The sequence below is a fragment of the Uloborus diversus genome, chromosome 6 (genome assembly GCF_026930045.1).
Source record: "Uloborus diversus isolate 005 chromosome 6, Udiv.v.3.1, whole genome shotgun sequence".
In the NCBI taxonomy this organism is placed as follows: Eukaryota; Metazoa; Arthropoda; class Arachnida; order Araneae; family Uloboridae; genus Uloborus; species Uloborus diversus.
Window position 1 is genome coordinate 23,910,854 of NC_072736.1, and position 13,044 is coordinate 23,923,897.

The 13,044-nt window shown below is 31.8% G+C and overlaps 1 protein-coding gene across 1 annotated transcript in view; it reads right to left on the reverse strand.

The window, feature by feature from the left end:
* LOC129224280 (nuclear pore complex protein Nup214-like) overlaps positions 1 to 13,044 on the reverse strand; it is a 124,830-nt gene that overhangs the window by 10,136 nt on the left and 101,650 nt on the right. The window contains 3 exon segments of the mRNA XM_054858707.1: positions 735 to 762; positions 7,315 to 7,466; positions 7,558 to 7,696. Coding sequence (XP_054714682.1) covers positions 735 to 762; positions 7,315 to 7,466; positions 7,558 to 7,696 — 319 coding nt within the window.

Sequence of the window (13,044 nt, forward strand, 5' to 3'; positions counted from 1 at the left end):
AGGAAAACATAATTAAGATAAAAAAGTTATAAAAATAATTTAAAATAACAAGAAATTAAAATAAAAAATTAAAAAAAAAAAACATGACTGAGTCCCAAATGTAAAATCAAGAGGGAAAATTGAATACCCTTTTAAAAGCCTTATACTATTAAAAATCAATTACAAGTATTTTATGTTGACGAATAGAAACTGGCAACAGATAAAATTTTAAATCATTGCGTTTTCTTTCCTTGTCGGCCAACAATGAATTTAGTTACCAATCGTGTGAATAAAAGCTTAGCCGTATTTAAAATCTGCTTTAAGAAACGTTATAATTCGAATTCTAAACAACATGGAAGTTCCAAACATATTCTATCAGATGAATGAAAAAATTACTCTTTATTTTAGTACTAAATTTTTAAATATGTTTTCACTGCAAAAATCGTGAAAAAACCTTTTGGAGGTTTTGAATTAACATTTTCGTTAACTAATGTCAGAAGACGCAACCTAGCTAAGAATATTCTCTTTCAACTCTCCTTTAGAAGAAAAAAAAAATCGAATTTGGTCTATCTGTTTAGGCGCTAGAGTGCCAGAGACAGATACGCAGATACGTCAAACTTATAACCCCTTTCCTTTGTATATCGAGAGTTAAAAAGAGGAAGATTGTAACTCTACAGAAAAGTCTCATGGCAACATGAAACTTGGATGATGAAAAGAATTAAAATATGAGAGAAAATTATTTGAAACAAATTTACCTGGGGCTTCCAAAACTAGACTGTTGACCTAAAAAAGAGAAGAGAAAAATGTACTTAAAATTTAAGTAATGCAAAGTACAGTTAGAACTAAAAGAAAAAAAAAACATGTTATAAATTTACAAGTTTGCAAAAGTTATTAGTTTTGGTAATGAAGTAGTGAGTACATTAAATAATACAACTCTGATGAAAATAATACTGTTCTTGTTAACTCCAGTATTGATGAAGATCTTTTGAAGGGAAAAAAAAAAATTTCATCAACCAATAAGAAAATAATGTGAGATTCCCAAATTTCAGTTCGGGGGGGGGGGGGGGAGAGAAAATGTCTAAAGCTACCGTCGAGTCCTGATTTACGTGTGGGATGTGTTCCAAGACCATTCGTGTGGGTTGAAATTTCGTGTTGTGGAAAAGGGTATGTGTAAAAACTTTTACAAACATACCTATACGATTAAAGACACTTGTAAACACCACCTCAAACTGTTAAAAACCATTTCTTAACTATACATTACTGTTTCTTAAATAAAAAACCGAATTTTTATTTATTGTATTTTTGTTCTATTTAATCTAAAAAACTGCTACCATGCACAAAATCAATGATCAATGGGAAAGGAAGATGTAAAATAAACCACTGCGGTACGTACATTATGTAGTAAGAACAACAAATGCACTATAGTTGTTAAACTTTCTCCTTTTCCTTCTATCTTCACAAACTTTAAACGAAACAGTGCTCTTAGGTGTCATTATATTTCATTAACTTTCCCATATAGAATGAAAAAAATAAATGGAAAATAAGGAGTATAGAGTTATTTGTATAAGCGATGTTCAGACTAGTACGGTGTGGGAACTTCCGCTCTCAGTGATGCCAAAGGGATGAAGGTCCATTCATGAAAAAACCACGATTCCCTGATTCCCTTCGGAAAATTTTCGTGTTGCGGGTGAAAAATTCGCGTAAGTCGGATCGCGTTGTAGCGGGAGTTGACTGTACTCTGGTTTATCAAAAAGAAGTCTGAAGGTTTCACTTGTTCCCAAATCAAAGTGCTATATGTCTCACACTCTTACACAAAAATCAACCTCAAATCATGCAGAGCGGTCGAGCTCAACCTCGGACGTCCCCAGGACCATTATGACATCCAAGGAGCTTAAGAGTCATTTTTTTTAAAGCTGGACAAAGTGAATGGGAGCCTGATAGTTGACACCTTCGATTTTCCTGAAATTTTCAGAATATGTTGCTAGTATTGTGATAAGACAAAGTGTAGCTTCTTTCTTCTCAAATTTGACTTGTTGGCAATTCAGTGGAGGTCAAAGTTTAAGGACGTGAGAAAAAAGAGCTTAATATATGATTCCTTTGCTTCAAAACCAATGAGTGTACCAAGCCAATTTTTTTTTTGTGGATACTACTTGATACTAGGTACATGCCAGTCGAAATATTTTGGTCGCTCATTCATGGCTTTGAGGGCAAAGGTCAATTGAAAATGCTATTTTTTTTACTTTTTTTGCCTTGTTTGGGCCCGGATATCTGCTAAAGCCGTGAGTAACCCTCGGAAATAAGTATATACCTAACTACTCACCACAGTATAGTACTAAGAAAAACATGAAATATCATGGGTTACTCTTTGCTTTAGTAGTTAAACGGTCTCAAAGTCGATAATTTTTTAAAAATAGCCAAGTTTAGACGTCAATAACTCTGATCGCGACGCATCAACAACTTTGGGACACAGCTTTAGTTATAGTCCAAGTGGTCTATTTTAAGGTCCAGGTTAGAAACCCATGGCAATTAATAAACTTTTTTAGTTATACGGCCTCAAAGTTGAAAATTTGAGCTATAATTTCTTTTTTTTTTTTTTTCAATTACTCTATGATTGGTGAGTTAGTAACTTAGAAAAACATCTGTAATTACATTCAAAGTGATATAGTTTTAGACTCAGGCCAGAAAACTTTGGGATCTAATCATCTTGCTTAATTAAACGGTCTCACAAAAATGATAATTTTAACATAAAGTGTCAAGTTTCAACTAAGCTAATCCACGAAAACAAGACTTTCAGACACAGCTGTAATTGTGCTCCAAGTGATGTAGTTTTAGAATCTGCTTCATACCCATGACACTTTTAAAATTTCAAAAAAATATATTTTTAATTCGAACTTTTACTTGTTCAATATAGTTAATAGCACGTGTTGAGTTTTCTCCCTTTTCAAAATGTATTTCTGATTTTTTTAAAAAGTTTCGTACTTTATTTTATAGATGGCTTCATTAAATTATATGTAAAACCTATAAAACCGGATAGTAGTGGCTGATGTAGCCATTTTAAACAAACAACACTGAACCGAAGCTTTGAAAGGCGGAGCATTCAAAACAAAATCTATCAACAACCAGCTTTTTTTAAATTTTTAGCAGAGAGAATGTTGGCCAGATATTGTGTAAAGGTAAGGTACTGCTTTTTTTTAATGTTAAACAACTATTTTTTCATTTAAGTAGTTTACAAGTACTAGTGTTCAAATAGTTGTACTATTTTAATGAGACATAACACGTGGTTTAGTAACAAACTGTATATAGTTTAACAAAATATGTTCAATTGAAAGTAAGGTAGACAAAAATTGATTCAAGTTTCAAAAAATAATCAATATAATTTTTTTCTCGTTAGTCAAATAAAATATTTTCTGAAAATTGTGGGCAAAGAATCAAGGTAGAAAATGTTTGAGACCTATTTTCGTGTTGATTTACTTTTTTTCTTTTTTAACAGAAAAAAAAACCACTGTATTAGTGGACCGCTATTGTTCAGGTGTGATATTTTACTTTACCCCTAAGTTGCATATGAGAAGTACAAAAAATATGCTTAGTGCACCAAACAAGGCCATCCTAAGTTCGTGACCTCATTTATGATTGACTACTCCAACTTTTGCACATTCATTAGATAACATATTTCCATGGAAAAAATATAATTTTCAATTATGTTTTCCTACACTGTTCTAAAAAAGAAAGGCAAATTGGCTAAACTAGGAACATTGGTCTCCAACTCTGAAAAAAAAAACCTCCGAAAAGAAACCATTCTCTGTTGCCAATAGGATAGCATATTAAAACACATTTGACACGTTCAATAAACTTGTAAAAAAAATCAAATTTCCTTCAGCGGAAAGGTGAAAGTACAATTGTCACATTTAAGACACTGATAAATTGGCATTTTATGATTTTTGGTCACTCAGCACAGTTCGTAGACATATGTTTAGCGTAGGCAAGACAGGATCATATCCTCCACCCCATCACCCGGTGTCCTAGTGAGGACACTGGGCTGATAAGGCTAACCATGACCTTAATGGGCAAAAATATGCTTTTCTAGGTTAAAAAATCAAAGGAAAAAGCAACGGTTCACAGCGGCATTTATGTTTTTTTAATTCTTCAACTACATAGATTGGGCTTCAAGAAAAATAAAGAACTATTTTTAAATACTTATAAACGACAGTTAACCATAACGAAACAAAATTTAAAATCACGCTGTCTTGACGTCATCTACATCAACTACATCACTTAGGGTATGATTACAACTGTTTCTCGAAGTTACTAACTCATCAGTCATAGAGTAATTGAAAAAAAAACTTGAAATTATAGATCAAATTTTCAACTTTGAGACCGTGTAACTAAAAAAGTTTATTAGTTGCCATGGGTTTCTAACCTGGACCTTAAAATAGACCACTTCGACTATAACTACAGCTGTGTCCCAAAGTTGTTGATGCGTCGCGATCAGAGTTATTGACGTCTAAACTTGGCTATTTTTAAAAAATCATCGACTTTGAGACCGTTTAACTGCTAAAGCAAAGAGTAACCCATGCTATTTCATGTTTTTCTTAGTACTATACTGTGGTGAGTAGTTAGGTATATACTTATTTTCGAGGGTTACTCACGGCTTTAGCAGATATCCGGGCCCAAACAGGGCAAAAAAAGTTTAAAAAATAGCATTTTCAATTGACCTTTGCCCTCAAAGCCATGAATGAGAGACCAAAATATTTCGGCTAGCATGTACCTAGTATCAAGTAGTATCCACATAAAAAAAATTGGCTTGCTACACCCATTGGTTTTGAAGCAAAGCAATCATATATTAAGCTCTTTTTTCTCACGTTCTTAAACTTTGACCTCTACTCAAGGGCAAACAAATCAGTTTTTTAAAAAAATAAACTTCACTTTTTCTTATCATAGTACCACTAACACATCCTGAAATTTTTACGAAAATCGAAGACATCAACTATCAAAAGTGTCCAAGCTTAAAAAAAATGACTCTTAATCATGTGGACAGTTGATTTGTTTAATGTTACAAATGGGAAAACTATTATTAGTCAACTTTTTTGAATTTCCCGAAATTTGGCAATAGAAAGTCACAACAATCAGCATTTTAGTAACGAAGGTATTATATACTATCTGATGATGCATGAAATTGTTTTTCTACAATCATAAGATGTTATGCTACAGAAAAATTCTAACACAATAAGGGCAAATTTTTTTTAAAAAATTTGTGTGTTAAATTTTATTATTTTCTTTTTCTATTTTACCTTGCTAGAAATGAACATGTTTTCTTTCCTCTTTTAATTCAAAGTCGTGCTAGTTCTCATTTGGACAATCTAAAAAGCAGTTTTGTTGATTACATGTAGGGATTGCAATATCGTATCAAAAATGCAATGCTGGTATTTGGTATTTTTTAAAAAGCAATACCGATATTAATACAGTGGTCACTGCTTATTTGAATCGTGTTTGTTCTGAACAAAACCAAAACTAAAGCGAAATGGTTAAGATGACTGATCTTTTTGAAAGTGAACAAATTGAAAATTTGTTTTGAAAATTACAGTACATAAAGAAGGAACGTTGTATTTTATTAAAAAACTTGCATTGAAACATTATTTTTAATTTTTGGCAGTAAAATTAAGCCTTAAAAAAAAAGTGGAAAATTTTCACTTCTTTTTTTTATGTTGCAAAATAAAAAATTTTTTGAATGAAATATTTTCTATTTGATTGTGAAAAAAAATTTTGAACAAATTAAAGAGTAAATAAAAGAATAATTGAATAAATGAAAAGATAACGAAACAATAAACCAATAAATAAATAAGTTAAATTAACATGTGGGAAAATTAATGAGTGAATACAATAGAGAATGAATAAGAAAATAAGAGAAAAAATGAATTAATAAGTGAATTAGTAAATAAAGGAATGTAAATAAACTGTTTAATAAATGAATACATAAGTGATTTAGTGAATGATTGAATAAGTAAACGAAATGAACTATTTCATTTAGCCCCATCCACTTTACCTCGCATGCACTTGACTGATTGTGAAAAATATTAAAAATACAAATGAGCTAAATAAATACTGCACCAAATATTAGAAGGTCCCAATTAATGTTTAACATGTTAAGAAGGAGAACTTTATCATTTGATAATATCAATACTATTTTTGAAAACTGCTTGTATTATCATATGCTTTGATTTTCAGAGGTAATTTTTCCTTGACTGGAATAGCCTACATATGTTACTACAAAGTTAAACTATTACTAGGTAAGTGGTGCTAAAATAGGAGTAAATATTTCACCATTTCACTGTGCCCCACTATTTCACTTTGCCCCACATTCCCCTTCTTCTCTTTTACAACAAAATAAAATTCAGTTGATTAGATTTGCAAATAGACAGAAAATAAAATAAAAATGAAGAAAACATTTACTTTGGAGATATGAAATTTTTTTTCTCTCACAAAATCATCAATTTAACTCTTTTGATGCTGATTATTACAATGGCACCATTTAGTGGTATGTCTGCTAAAAATAGATTGCTAGAAACTAGCAGTTTCCCAAAGTATAACACTCTCCCTGATATATTATCCTATCCGCTAAACATTATCTTTCTTAGTACAATAAAACAAAATATGGAGAACAACAAACCAATAAAGGTGACAACAAGTTACCATTTGTTATACAAACAAGAAAAAGTTTTCTAAAAATTCAAAACAGATGAGACAAATATTTTTAACAAGAAAATTAAGTATAATTTATTTACAGCACAAATATGTTCGTAACTACACTTGAAATTAACTTTCCCAAAAGAAAAAGTGGGAGATCAAGGAAATGAAAAAAAAACTATTGCATATAAATGCACTGAAAATGAGAGCTTTCTCCCACCATCTGGTGATGAAAATGTCATTTTGTAATCCTTCTGCTATTGTTATTTATTGATAATCTTTTGCATCATAAATTTTTGCACCAATAGATTAATTTTGGTACTGTCTCATTGAAAACAAAATGTACATTTAAAATAACATTAGATATTTAATTAGTTAAATTTGAAACTCTTTAATTTAAAACAATTTATCATTTTCTGCTAAAGCCAAATAAACTGATATTAAATTGAAAAATTACTTGAAATATTGGTATTTGGTATACCTGCATTGTACTCACAAATTACAGAGCTTTATAAGCAACTTGCAAATTTTTGTAACTAATGCATTAACACCTCCTACATATAGCTACATATTGTAAATAGGTTTTGCATTACTTAATATTTCACTAATCTTATTTGATCATTGTATAGCCAATTGAAATCAACATGTATTTACCAAAAGTGGAGGCATTTCCAAATACCGGGGCAGAGCCAAAGGGGCTACTTTGTTGTCCGAAGCTCCCTTGAGGCTGTTGTGGTGGTGGGCTGCCAAAGCTGGGAGTTTGAGAAGCCAAGGACCCAAATGTTGGGGAGTTTGAAGCAGCAAAGCTGTAAAAGAATTGAAATTGAAATGACAAATAAAAATGCAACAAATGTGGCAAAGAACATAAGACATGGAAAAAAAAAGAAGAAATTCTACTTTGAAAAGTTTGCTGTTTGTTGGCCTCCAAATACAGAACCCCCAAGGGGACTAGTACCCCCAAATGCTGGAGGACTTCCAAAAGCAGGAGGGCTTCCAAAACCAACTGAACTTCCAAACGAAGGTGCAGATCCAAAGCCTAAAAGGAGGGAAAGGCAAAAATTGTGTAAATGTTTAATGAATCAGTCAACGTCCTCACATAAAACAGCAATAAAATAATTGATTCTGCCAGAAAACAAGACAAAATCTTATCAATCTTTTAAAAGTGTAATGCACCCTAACCTACAGTTACGAGGACTACATGAGGCCCACAGAGCTGGTCTATGCGGCCCGTTGTTTTGTTTAATGTTACAAGTTGAAAACTTTGATTAATCACAATGTCGCAAACTTGGAGGCGAAAATTCAAAAATTGGTTCCTGGAAAACAGGCGGAATTAATGAAATGAGCATCAAGTTATGAAAACAACAGTTCTTGGAACATAATTTTTTCCCTTGTCCCTCCATCCTCATATGTCTATGTTATTTAGAAAAAAAATTAAAATATTTTAAAACTTTATATGTGATTTGGTCCGCGAGGATTCTTTTTTTCATACGAGGTGCGGCTCTTGGGTAAAAAACGGTTGTGCACCACTGATTTAAAATAATTTGAAATTGCTAGATTTTCAACAAACTTTCAATTATATCCTGAACCATTATAGATCATTCAGTCATGTAATAAACATTTTAAACTGATTTAGAAAAACAATAAAGCAAAGAAAATTTATTTGTTACGGAAAGTTTGGCCTTTTAGAAATAAGAATCAGTAGGAACTAGGGATATAATTCATAGGTTTGACAGAATACCGAATTTTCACCGATTTTCTTTAGGTCAAAGTTGATGGTTGACCATTCGTGTAGGCCATATTGTCGCCTCGGAGCAACAGTAAGATATCTAATCCCAGAAATAGCATTAAGATATCTTACTGTTGCTCTGAGACAACGATATATCAAATATTTGATAGCCAAATAACAAAATTTCTCAAGGTAAACTATTTTTAATTAAAGTTAATCAAAAATTTAATGCACCATTTCTCAACTAAATTAGGCATTTTACTATGCCTTAATTAGATTCTGCATCTGCATGGCAATTTAAAAACCTCTTACCCGATGTTCTTGATTGCTATAGAACTGATATTTTTCTGCTACAGAAAGATTACAAATGACATTCTTTTCATGTATGCATTTGTATCTAATTAAAAATAAAATGTTACCATTGGTTGAATATACTTTTATTTTGCTTTGAATGATTTTAGCAAGATATTTTGAAATTCATCAAAACATTACACATTTAATTTTTGTGGTTGCAGGTTTCTTCTCAATCTTTTTTTACCTGAGGGCAGCACTTAACATTAAAATGATTCTTGTGGGCCAGAATGCAAATGAATTTTAAAAATACATTTAAATATTTTGTAAATAACACAGAAAACGTCAATAAAAAAAAGTACACAGTAGAATCCCGACTTACGCGAGGGATGCGTTCCAAAATTCCTCCCGTAAGTCGAAATTTCGCGTTGAAGAAAAGGGTATGCATACAATTTTTTTGAAACATACCAAATTCTTTAAGACACTTATAAACACTCCTCAAACTGCTTTAAAGCATTCCTTAACTATACATTAAAGTTTCTTATAATTAAGAACTGTACTTTTACTGTACTTTAAAAATAAAAAAGCTGCTTAATTCTACATAAACTGTTAAGATGCAGTTTACGTAGAATGATCAATGGCAGGGATCAATGGCACGCATAACGATGTGTGGACTAGTATGGTGAAGGGAACTTCCGCTATCAATGACACTATAGGGATAAAATATATTCACGAAATCAGTATTTAGGACCCAATAACGAAACCGATACGTCCTTCCAAAAATATTCGTATTGCGGATGAGGAATTCACATTAGCCCTAAAGTTCGTTACTCGGAAAAAACTCGTGTTATAGCCATTTTGCGTAAGTCGAATCGCATTGTAGCGGGAGTCGACTGTATGTATATGTATATATATCAGGGGTCTGGCCAGAGGATATTTGGGTCCGTTAACGGACCCTTCACAAAAATCCGATCAACCAAAACGGACCTTTCACAAAATCGCGATCAAACAAAACGGACCTTTCACAAAATCCCGATCAAACAAAACGGACCCTTCACAAAATTCTGATAAACAAGATCGGATCTTTCACAAATTGTTTATTGAAAGAACAAATCTGAAAGCAAAATAACGCATATTTCTGTGTATAAACCGCATATTTCTGTGTATAAATTAAAGTCAAATTAGAGGGATCAGCTTATACAAAATCGGCTTATTTTGGAAAAAAAAAAAAATCGGCACTCTTGCGATGCTCCTGCAAGGGATAAATGATTGCTACTACCAAATAAATATAATGGTTGTTTGTTTTATCACAGCTAATTAGCAGCGGTGTTGTTGAAAACTTTTCTGAAAAGGATTTGGTAAGCACTTTTCTCCCCGCTCATGATTTAATAAACAATAATAATATATATCTGCGAAATGAACTTAGAGCTGCAAAGGGATAGTATGGGTGGGGAAAAAATATGATTTCTTCAGATAGGGTTACCAACTTCAAAATTATCACCACTTAGCGTCTGGCGTTGAACCTTTATAATGACTTGATTAGAAAATATTCTCCTCATTTCACCAGCTTGTCAATATTTGCTTTTGAAAAATGCAATCTTTTAACATCCGATATGAGAATCATATTTTGTTCTTTTTTCAAGCTAACTTCCCTTAATTAGGATGCAAATAAATGAAAAGTCTCTTTATTTCTGTTGGAACTCTCATTTCAAGTTTTTAAAGCAAAATTCCATTTTCTGTTATGAGTCAAAAATTAAAATGATGAATAGATGGTTTATTTTATTGTTTTATTTATTTATTTATTTTTGCGTCAACTGTGTCCACAGATATTAATGAAATGTTTATCATAGGACTCTAAAATGCAATTTTAAAATAATTTTATCAAAAATATTTCTTTTACAAGTCGTTTTTATACTTTTGATGCCTTCACTTTGAGAATTGCGATCTCTTTGCATCCGCTATGGGAATCCGATTTTTCGAATTTTTGATGTTTATTACGCTTTGTTAAGAGATAAACAATTAAAATATCATTTTATTTTTGTTAAAATCAGGGAATTTATAAGTTTTAATCGAAATTCTGTGTTTTTTAAGAGTGTCTTGGGTCAAAAAGTTAAATGCTGAACCCTATTCTGAAATTTATTTTATTTATTTATTTTTTTGTTACAATTATTTTAAATACTGTACAGAAATATTTCTAGTATAATTTAACATAATGTAGAATGGTAGATAAATATTGATACTTGAGAGAGCGATGCCACTCCCCCCCCCCCCCCCCCGCCAAATATCAGAAAAACACTCCAGAATGATTTTCTTGACATAGAAGAGTAAAACACTCAACTTTAAGTTTAATTTATGCAGTTTGTGCCATCTCTAAATTCTAAAATTTCGTTTTAACAAAAAAAAAAAAAATTTTTTTTTTTGTTAAAACGAAATTATTTGATTTTTCAAAAAATTAATTCATTTTTCACAAAATTATTTGATTTTTCACAAAAAACGGACCCTGTGAAAAATCCTGGACAGACCCCTGTATATATATATATATATATATATATATATATATATATATATATATATATATATATATTGTAACGGATTCGGTGCGACTTCCACTTTCTTGAAATGAAGACACAGTTCTTGATAAAAAACACAGGAAATTTATTTACACTATGTACAGGAAAGATCTTCAACCACTGCTAAATTATTCATCAGCAATTAAGCAATTATCACACAACACCGTAAACTCAACGTTTACACACGTATTTACTTCCAAATACGAAAACAACACAGCGAAATGCCTCGCTATCAACAGAGCAAAAATCTTCTCAGTTCGAAATATCAATCGAAACTCACTGTTTATCCATCGCTAACGGCTTAAATACACCGAAAAGAATTTTCTCAAATATTCCACACACTTCTCGAAATGCGTTGACCGTTATCAAATTTTATCAATGAACAAAAAGGGAATAGGGGTCGTATATTTTAGCCATATGAAAAAGGGGTTGTATATTCATTACGGGAAACTATTTACAGGTTACGTTACTACAATAATTACTATTTACAGGATTTGTAACAATATATATATATATATATATATAAACCAAGAGTCATTTTCATTTAACCTGATGCTTCTTTTTTTACCGATTTCATCTGTTTCCTAGGTGTCAGTTTCTCAATATCTAGCTCCAAATTAGTGACATTGAGATTAATTCTTGTTTTCAATTTGTAACATTGAACTAAAGGGTCCACACCATTCAGCTTTGCGACCTGCAAGTCATAGGTTGAGCACTATTGCAATACATAATATTCTCAAGGAAAGTTGGATGTGCACCACATAGCTTCACGTTATGCCAATTAAATAATCAACTTCTTTCATTAACTGAAAAGAATGGGTGCATGAACTCACGCTATTCACACTAGAAACTCATACTTCTCAAATGCAAGTTTTAAACTCTAAAAGGATACTGGAAATTGATAACCTGAAAATATGTTTAAAAAAAATGGAATGTCACTTTTAAATTTAAAGACATTGTTATGTTTTTGTTGGTATCTGATATCTGAGCATTAACAGTAAAAACTAAATAAAACTGGTAAAAGGAACAAAAATACAATATAAATGAAACCTAGAATGAGCAAAAGACCATTTTAAATACTTAAACACCTATAACAGGTACATCAAATGTTGTTGTCGTGTGCCAGCTAGGCTAGCAATTTGGGGTGCGCTGCTTCACTTTTCCAACTGTAACGTAATTTGGTGCGAAGTCCGACTTCTACAGTACACACATGCCATAAGGACCCGTTTATAGGGTAGGCAACCATTCACAGCATAACAACACATTCACACAAAGGAAAGACAAGGACAGGAGAGAGAAAGTACGTCCATGCCCGAGCCGGGATTCGAACCCGAACCTTCCTGTCGCAGTCAGACATCTCTGACCACTGGACAAGGCAAGCGGCATATATCAAATGTTGTTTAGCACAAATAAACAGATTATTAACAGCACAACGTCGGATATTTCCTGTTATTCCTCGGCACAAAAGGTATTTATTTATTGCTTACTCAAACACTTAGTTTGTTGAGAACTGATGCTAAAAAGGCTTTAAAAACATTCATGATAGAACAATAACAAGGTTTAGCAATTTTTTTAATGGAAATTTTACTAAATGGAATATTACCAAAATAACACAGGATTTAGTATTTCATTTTCAGCATTAAATTTGTTGCCAACTGGGCTATAAACTAAAAAGTCTCCGATTTACGATGCACTTCAAAGTTAGCTTGAAATTAAAATTGATTTACCCCACAATAAAATAAAAAAACCTTGTGAAACAACTAATTCCAACCAAAAAGGAAGGTGCACAACTAGATG